Below are 9,568 nucleotides of genomic sequence, written 5' to 3'. Positions count from 1 at the left end.
ATGTTTGTGGGATAGTGGGTGGATAGAATATTATGGACGAGAAGAAACAACTGGGGAAGCTTGCGTGTGAGTGAGTGCTTTTCGCTTTCATGGTGTCACACTTTAATTTAGTCTTGAAAAGCAATCCATGTTACAAGAAGATACAGTCAAATTATGAGAGAGACGACAGAAGACTCATTTTTATAATATTAGTATTGCCTCAATTTGTTAATTATCACTTGTATTGTACTATATGTGTGAAGTTCACAAAAGTCTCAGCATTAGTTGAATCATAACAACGATAATGTCCCTAACTTGTTAATTACCATATGAATAGTTCGATATGTGTGGAGTTTTACCACAAATGCCTCGATACTAGTTGGACTGAGATTAAGATGTCTAAACTCTTCTTTTTCTCTGTCTCTGCCCGATGTGGGATAATTCAACACGTCCCCTCATGGGACCCCATTAGTGGGTCACACATGGGAGATCCACACATCGACAACCACATGGAGCCAAGGGGACTCACACAACACACGTGACCAAGGGACCCATCATCGTCACACAAGGCCAAGGTGACCCACCCATCATATGGTAGTGCTGGCCCGCTCTCTAGCTCTAATACCATGTCGAATTACCGCTTCCAATAACATCGATATCGTCCTCAACTTGTTAATTATCACATGCACAATCCAATAGGTATGAGATTTTATCACAAAATGTCTCAGTATTAGTTGGACTGAAATTATGATATTTAAACTCTGCTAAAAACAAAAATTAATTCTTATTCGCACACTCAATTTGTCATTCTGCATTCGAAACTCAATATTTCATTATCGTAAAACATTCACAAAAACAGTTAATATGAACTATAAAAAATGTGTTATGCACCCCCGCAATTTAGTTACATTCACAAAAGAACGGAGAGTTCTGAGATTGTGAATAGCATTTGCCCAAACAAAAAATATCAAGATAAGTTTCAAGTATTATCGAACGACTATGTCAAAACCTACTAAAAATGCCTTGTGTACAAAAGGCCAGAAAGGATTTTTATTCACCACTTGTCCCATTTGCCGTCTTACATAAAAACGAAATCCCAATGCCAATTTCTTCCCAGTCATTTTCTGCGCACAAAAAGCCAATCCAATTCCATTGAGGAGGGCTCAATGGAAAAGACAAAGCCAAACCTTCCAATCCTTCTTTATTAGGCCTTTCTGTGGTTTTTTCTCGTGTTTTCTTTGTTGTTGTATTGTATTTCCAATTTTGTTTCATCTTTTTACTAAATTATCTCATTTGACCAAAAGAATATCAAAATGTTAACACTAGCATATACCCTTCGTAATATTTAGTGTAAGTTCTTACTTACAACATATCATACATAAGACAACGTACTCGATCCCTTACTTCTAAGTTACGAGAAAGTTTTTAAGTAGAATAAATTAAAGTAGTTTAGAAGAGAATTGTTGAGAGTGAATTTAGCATCGGAAAAATGAGAGACCTTGTATGCACCAATAATTAGTTGAATTACTTTCCATATTATCAATTAGTTTAATGGGAATCTCAACATTCTTTATGGTGTTAGAGCAACTTGTCTCATTGCAGACATGTAAATTATGGCGAAATAAATATAAATAAATATTCATCAACAAATTAAAATTTTGACATGTCAGGGCTTACGTGGAACGTACCATAGGTCACTCAATTTGTGTGAAGCCCACATATATGTCAGGGTTTACGTGGCACTCACCCTAATTTTGACATGCCAAGAATCTCATGTTTACACTTGTGTGAAAGCCAACAGTCACAAGTGCTCCATGTCACTCGATTTGTATGTTGTCCACATGTTAAGTTTGAAAGTTCACTACGTGTGAAGGGGCGTGTTGAGAGTGAATTCCTACATTGAGGAAATGAGTAACATTTCATATGTTTATAAGAAATTATGTTACTTCATATATTGTCAATTTTTTTTTTATAGTGAAACTTCAACTTTCTCTAAGATATGATGGTTCTAACTTCTAAACCTCTAGTTGGTTTCATCAAAGATCATAAAAGCAAAAATATAATGGTTCTAAACCTCTAGTTGGCTTCTTCAATGAACATGAACCAAAATACTGTTGCCATAAAAGATTGTAAAAAGAAACTACAGACCAGCATATATTTGCTGGATGCAAACGAAGTAGCTCGTACCTTATTTATTATATGTTCAGTTGCTATTAAAATATTAGAAACCCAAGACAAATGTCTGAATTATAAGATCACTAGGCAACCAAGGCAGGTCTCAATTGTGTTTGTAGTCTTCGGGGGAGGTACTCCTCCAATCTTTTGGGTGGAAACTGGGTAAGCCCTTATTTGGTCAAAGGCTTTCTATTATTTTAAAATATATACGTTCTAGGTACAATCATTATTGTTAGTGCCTTGACCCATATGGAAAGTGATTCGGGACCCAGAATCATTTATGTGGCGGAACACCTCTATGTTTTTTTTTTTCTTTAAAGTACATCGATATTTTTATATTAAAGAAAAATAAAATTCGGTTAATCCACATAATAGGTAACTTAATTTGATATCAAATTTGTCATCCACGATATTCGAAACCTCACTTCTAAATAAAGAGGAATGCTACCAAACTATAGTACTGAATGACGAAACACTTTCTATGTTCTTTCCAAAAAATATTTTAAAAAAAAGTCATTTTAACGACTTTATCGAGTAGCTTATCAAAAGGTGTTTTTTTTCATTCAAATTTGGATTGTGACAAGGTAAAATTTCAGATTTCAACAAATTAAAAGTGCGTTTATTGACTAGATGTAAAAGAAATCTTTTAACAAGAGGGATCCTTATTTTTAAAAAAAATAGGAATATTTTCTTGACCGTTGGATTGACTTTAATGAAATTATGTGGTTGAGATTAAATCACAGGTCACACAATCTCAACCACACAATTTTATTAAAGTCAAATCTAACAGTCAAGATGGTGTTCTCATTTTTTTTGAAAAATGAGGATCTTTCTTATTAAAGGAGCCGCAAGATAAGTAACTTTCATATGCAAGAATAAAAGTGTGATAAGGATAAGCAATAATTAAGTCCTAACCCAAAAGGTTGGATGGAATAAGTTGTAACCAATTAAAACAGATTAGTATGTTGTTTATTGTGTCAAAATATGAGATGGATAAGACTGGACATTATGAGTTATGAATTTGCAATACAGTGGGTTACCTAACCCATCTTTACACATATGTTACAAGTTCTGTTTTACAAATCCCTATCAATCCAATTATATCCCTAATATCCAATTTCATCTACCCCACTAGACGAACCCTTTAGGATAGAGTGTTCTTCAGTACGACTCCACCTCTAGCATTAGGGATTCGGGTTTAGGAGTCAAAAGAAGAATTCAGGGTTTGGGTTTGGATCGCTTCAAGTTCGAAGTCCTGAATCTAGGTTTAAGTGTATGAGGTCCAAGTTTGGTGTTTGGATTTTGTATTCGACCTTGAGTCCAAGATCTAGTTTCGAGATCCAAGACTTCGTATTCAAGGAACATGCCCGATCCGAGTTCTAAGGTTCGAGGTTATCGCAAGGAGTGAGAGAAAATAACACAATGTGTTCTAAAAAAACTATATGCATTTGTTCAAAAAACAAAAAAAAAATGATTTAGTATGCTTTATTTCCTTCATGAATCATAAAGAACTACTCATTTCTTTGGAGCTCGATAATGTAATCTAATAATATTTTGGTTTATATTAATCTAATCACTTTATTGTTTTTTTGTAAAAAAAAAATTGATAGAGGAAGGGAAAAATCCTATCAAAGTCTTGGCAAGCCCAGGACATAAAAATAACGAAGAAAATCAAGGGAACTAGAAATTGACAATAAAACTAAATTAAGCAATCTCAGTAAGCACTTGGCATGCTAATATTTGAACAGGTGATGTATAGAAAAATAAAACCTGGAAGTAAACATGTGAAGAAAAATTAAGCTCAAAGGAGTAGGAGAAATTAAGCACTTAGCATGCTAACATATGAACAAGTGAGAATTCACTAGAAAGATGGAGAGCCCAATCAACCTCTCTCCATTAAGGCAGAGAGAAGAAAAATCGATCATTTTGCGTTTAGAATGATCATTAGTTTCACACCCATTGATTATCCCACTTTAGTTATTCAATTTGTAATTAAAATGGTGCAAATGCATCTTTAATCTCATTCTCTACAAATGCATTTTTGGATGTTTATATTTTCTTCATTGCGTTTAAGCTTCGAATAGTTTAGAATAGTCATATCGCTTATAATAAAATATTGATCATCAAACTCGTTAGTTATGTGTCTAATTAAATACGATAGTACATGTAAAATACATTAACATTTATCATTATATGTTTGATACACCCATATAGTTAGTAAAATTCGGATGTTAATGTTGTGGTACATGAAAAATATGTACGTATATTATTGACCAACAACTTTGCTAAACAAATACTTTGAAAATTTTGGCCATTTTTAATAATCTTAAAAGAAAAATTATTACAATTATTTATTTATTTATTCAATAATATGTTAAAAATATGTGTAGACTACACGAATTTTATATGGAATATTGTTGGAACCATATTCGCGCACCACTGAGTGGAGGAGATGCACAAACTTGATTACCTGTAAAAGAGCAAACGATCGTAAGACAACCTAGGCACCAGTGGGGTACCAACCAAAGGCTCTCTGACGGTTAAGTTAGTAAGCAATTTTTAAGACTCAACTAGTGGGCTAGAGAATAAAGTATGTAATAATTGCGTTACCATAGATGAACCTATAAATAGAATGATGTATTTATACTGGTAAAAAAGAGTTATTTTAGATTTAAAATCTGAATTAAACAGGGAGAATCCAAGAAGATATTTAGGAGTGATATTCTATTAAATACTTTTACTTCTATATGTACAAGTACATCCCTTCTAGACAATGAATTTGAAATAAATTTTATCGTGGAGCCTTAATTACAACCCTTCTTGCATTTTCTTCTTTATTTGGTACAATGGTTTTACCATATAACTTACCATGCATTAATTTTTCTACCTTTTTGTTACCATACAAGTTCTTATAAATTGGGTTTTGTTGTGAAACATTTTTATCAAACAACAAGGCCAGCCAAGAAATAAAAAAACATTCTTGTTTGTCTCCAGTCCAATGGCAGCTACTATCCTCGGCCTGGTTTTCATTTGCAGTCTCATTGTAGGAGCTAAAGCTCCACTTCCACATTTTTCACTATAATTCTTTGAAATATTGCTTAAGGCATAAACCAGCTGCCAGTTATCAGTATCTAGAATGATTTATGCATTTTTCAATTTTCAATTTTTTGTATGCAATCCAAACCCTTCAATTTTCACTATATGGAGCTGTCAATTTTCCTTCGGAACTTTAATTTAGCCGATTACTCCTTTGAACTTTTATAATTGGACAATTTTCCCCTGAACTTTAATTTCCCCCTAAATCGTAAAATTCAAACAAAAGTATATGGAGTGATCAACTGGCGGAAGGGAAGAGGAAGAAAAACAATATACCATCCATATTAGGAATATAAAACTAATAAATTTTTTGCAATTATAAAATTAAGGTACAGGAAAAAAATTGGTCTATTATAAAAGTTTATGGGATAATCGATTAAAATTAAAGTTAAAAATGGTTGAAATTAAGGTTCATGAAAGAAATTAGTAGCTCCTTACAAGTTTGGGGAGAAAATAACGTACTTTTTAATTGTTCCAGTTACTTTTAATACTCTGGCCACGATTGTAATTCATGTAGCATTATTCTTATATATATGTTCCATAACATTGCAGGTGACAGCCAACGTTGCAGGGAGGACAAGTTCCTTTCAATTAAACAGTCTGCAACGGGGAAGCTAGTCAAAAACAAGAAACAGTGGAACGTAACGATCTCTAATGACTGTGATTGTACTCGATTGTACACTAAGCTATCTTGCCGTGGATTTAAAACTGTTGAAGGCATTGATCCTGAAATCTTGAGCAAATCTGGTAGCCAGTGTGACCTCCAAAATGTCCATCCAATCTATGCCCGTGATAAACTCAATTTCACCTACGTTTGGGATACTGCATTTCATTTTAAGCTACTATCCTCCACGATTGCTTGTTCTTGAGTGAAACTTGTTTCTTGATCGTGTTAATCGATTTGAACAATGTAGTCTCCCTGGCTTTTATTTATATAATTGGAGTTTAATTTTGTGTTATTATAAGTGGTGACATTCTCTTGTTATGTTGCTTATGTTGTCAAACTGTCTACATCTTATAATCAATTAAGCAAGTTCACATTAGAATTTATTTTCAAATAATTATTTTTGTCGAACATTGCTTCGGCATCAAATGGTTTAACGAATCCGTAAGCATTTTCCTCGATCAACCATATATTAATCATGTCGATAATAATTTGGATACGACTTCAATGTTGATAGGAATCATTCGTGTCTAGGGGAAATGTCAATCTTCCTGCAAAGCGTCAAGAAAATATATTGCTTCTGGCGATATATTAGAATCTGATTTTATTGCCTTACATAGTTGTCAATCTGATTGGAAAAAAAAAAAAAAAAGTTGTCAATCTGAATTTAAGACAATGAATCTGTCCTTTACTAACGGGGATTTCAATTTATTCAATGTGGAGTGGATTATAAAAGACAACACTTTAAAAGAAAATAAAAAACTTCATCATAATCTTCGAAAAAGATTATTAGTATCTTAACTAAAATTAAAACTAAATTCAATGGCTTAACCTCTATGTCAACAAGCATACTCCACCTCATATTTTATTTGTTTTTATAAGGTTTTATTGTTTTTTTTTTTCCTTTCTATAATACCGCTTCCACATATGGTAATATATTTTATATTTATCATTTCATATTTTTCGGCCTAATTTGAAAATCCAAAAAACAATAATTTCTTAACTGGATATATAAGATATGCACTTCACTTAGTAGGTATTGATTTCTTTTGTTTTGGTTTTATAAGAATTACAAAGTTGAAAGGTTAGATATGGCTACTAATTATTATAAAATTGGAATAATAAAACCTTTGTATAACGTTAAAACGAAATTTCTTTCGATGATATTGTTCTGGTACTTCTAGACTAACCGAAGTTTGAATTTCTTTCCTTGTGGTTTCTCAACACTGCTCAAAGTGTCGCTGCATCACTTCCAACAGTGGGAGAGATTAAGGACTGAACTTGGAAGAAGAAAAATCAAACACAGCACCTTCAATGCAATATTTATTTTCAAACAAATGATACTTGAAGGAGAAAAACCGAACACAAGACGTCCAGTGCATGAGCACTTGTAAAACAACTAAGGGGGTGTAGTCGATTTGAATTTCGGATTTTAATAAACTTTTTAAGTGATAGATTTCAAACAATTTTAATAGACTCTACAATTCTATATAAATTTTGGCAGATTTATATGAATTTCCATGCAGATTTCTATGGATTTGTATAGACGTTTTCTATGAATTTCTTAAGATTTTCAAAAAGAAAATAATATTTGATGTCAAAAAATTAAATAAAAAAGAGTGATCCCATCCCTCTAATTAACAAAAATCCAAGAAATCTCTTTCTTCCTCCTGCCCATTTTCCTCTCTTGCGTGCCTTTCAATGGCTTCCAAAGAGAACGCCTTCCAATGGCTGAAGCACCAAAAGCCAATAGTATCGAAGAAAATTCGATACATAAAGCCCTAACTTTGGCACAAAACAGTGAAGCTATTTTTTAAATTATTTTTTATGAAATTTTAATTGATTATTGAATTTCTTAGAAATGTTGGGCAAGTTGGAATCTGGGCGGTACACCCAATCGGATCAGGAGCTGAAAATGTTAACAAGTAGAGAACAGTGCAGGAAATTAAAGGGAAGAAAAGGGTAGAAATTGAGGTAAAGGGAAGAGAGGATTCTTTCATTCATTCATTAACCCTATACGGCTGCGATTTACACATTCATACCAAGTCAAGACAAGACAAGGTAATTGTTAACAAAAGGCCCGTAGCTGAAAGAGAGGAGAAAGGCTCAACATGGAGGTTTTAGTTGGTTTCTTTGAAGTGGGTTTTGGAATTGGAATATGGGTTGTGATATTGGCTTGGTGAATTCTGATCGATTTGAATGCGAATGGATCCAAAGGGCTGCCATGAAATTCTTGCTCTGCATCTTCTTCCTGGCATTCACCTTGGCCTACTCTGCATTGCAATCCACCAACTCGGCTTTTGTTTGTTTATGGGTTGAGAAATGTGGCCTACACTGTAGGATTATTGATGCCCTTTGGTGATTTATTATACCAAGCACCTTTAAATCCATCCAAATCCTTCACTTACTAAAATCCTAACAAATCTTTGATATTTTCACTATACTTAAATTTAGATATTTTCTTTAAAATTTTAATTGACTATCCTGGATTTCAATTTTATTATTTAAAATCCTTTAAAATCTTAATTTGACTATATTATAATTTCAATCTTTTAAAATCCTTTTTTAAAATCTAATTGACTACTTTTAGATTTTAAAGTCTATTAAAATCCTATGAAATCCTAATTTGACTACACCCGAATTTTAAGCTACACACATGTTAAAGACTTAATTGTTAAAAACGCAATAAAAAAATGAACCTAAAATATCTAATTCAATAAGAAAATGAAAGCAATTATACTTTGATTTGCATCAATTGAAAACATTATTTTGGGATGAAAAAAACAGCTTAAACATCTCTTCCCCTCTCAATCACATTTAACGTTAGAGGAAAGTGGCTTGAATGGAAACTCCGTGTCCCAAGCGTAGACGAAGTCAACTTCATTAAATGGTGTAAGGAATGAGCCATTGTTGAGGAGACACTCATTCCCAGATCTGAGCAATGTCACTGGGTTTTCGACTTCAACGGTTTGAAATCCATTGCAGTCTAATGTCACACTCCCTTGCAGACATGGGCATGCATTCAGTACCCTCACCTGAAACTCTGGCTTTGCTTGCACCAACTTCCCTGTTTTCTCTTGTCTAATTTGCAGGTCGATCGTAGCGCACTTTTCTTGGCACATTCCTGTGAGATTTTGAGAATATATACTTCAGCGTTTCTTACCTTTGCCAAGAAGGGTGATCTCAGTGCGTGTATATAAAAGGTGTAGTGTTAATTTCAGAAAGAAAAAAAAAAAAACATAATTAGTATATAACATTCGTTGTTTGCAGGAATTTACACGTAAAGAGTCCTATAGAACTTGGGACATTTGTATTACATCGAGTCCAAGTTTAATCGAGAAAACAAAAATAGAGGGTGCCAAAGCAATCAATATATTAAAGCAATTACGCAACTATTGTACCTTCGTTAATGAGACTGAAAAGAAGAATCACAATGAAGGACTTGACCAAGGTAGCCATCTCGGAGAAATTTGTGCGTTTCGGAACTGAAATTCTTTGGGGAAGATGGATGGTGGCTGCGTTCATAGTCTGGTTTATATACAGTAACCGACAACTATGTAAGGCATAAAATCAGAATTTTTTGGCAGAAACAGAAAGATCAGATTTTTTTTGTCAGAGACAATAAATTATATTGAATCTTTGATTTCTTGACCG

At 33.2% G+C, this 9,568-nt stretch overlaps 1 protein-coding gene across 1 annotated transcript; it reads right to left on the bottom strand.

The window, feature by feature from the left end:
• Positions 1–8,697: 8,697 nt before the first annotated feature.
• Positions 8,698–9,568, bottom strand: LOC137734873 (uncharacterized protein At1g05835-like). The gene is made up of 2 exons (XM_068474220.2): positions 9,316–9,568; positions 8,698–9,038 (listed from the first exon to the last, which is right to left on the bottom strand). The coding sequence occupies exons 1-2, from the start codon at positions 9,437–9,439 to the stop codon at positions 8,722–8,724; spliced, it is 441 nt and encodes a 146-aa protein (XP_068330321.2). The 5' UTR covers positions 9,440–9,568; the 3' UTR covers positions 8,698–8,721.

This window comes from Pyrus communis, chromosome 15 (assembly GCF_041283825.1).
Source record: "Pyrus communis isolate YQ-2024b chromosome 15, ASM4128382v1, whole genome shotgun sequence".
Classification (NCBI taxonomy): domain Eukaryota; kingdom Viridiplantae; phylum Streptophyta; class Magnoliopsida; order Rosales; family Rosaceae; genus Pyrus; species Pyrus communis.
Note: the sequence above shows the minus strand (reverse complement) of the source record. Positions and strands in the feature narration are given on the sequence as shown.

Bases quoted from the DNA above. Each gene is read 5' to 3' on its own strand.
- LOC137734873 (XM_068474220.2), bottom strand. From the start codon at position 9,439: ATGAACGCAGCCACCATCCATCTTCCCCAAAGAATTTCAGTTCCGAAA. The intron at 9,039-9,315 runs GTACAATAGTTG...AAAATCTCACAG, and splicing joins TTTCAGTCTCATTAACGAAG to GAATGTGCCAAGAAAAGTGC.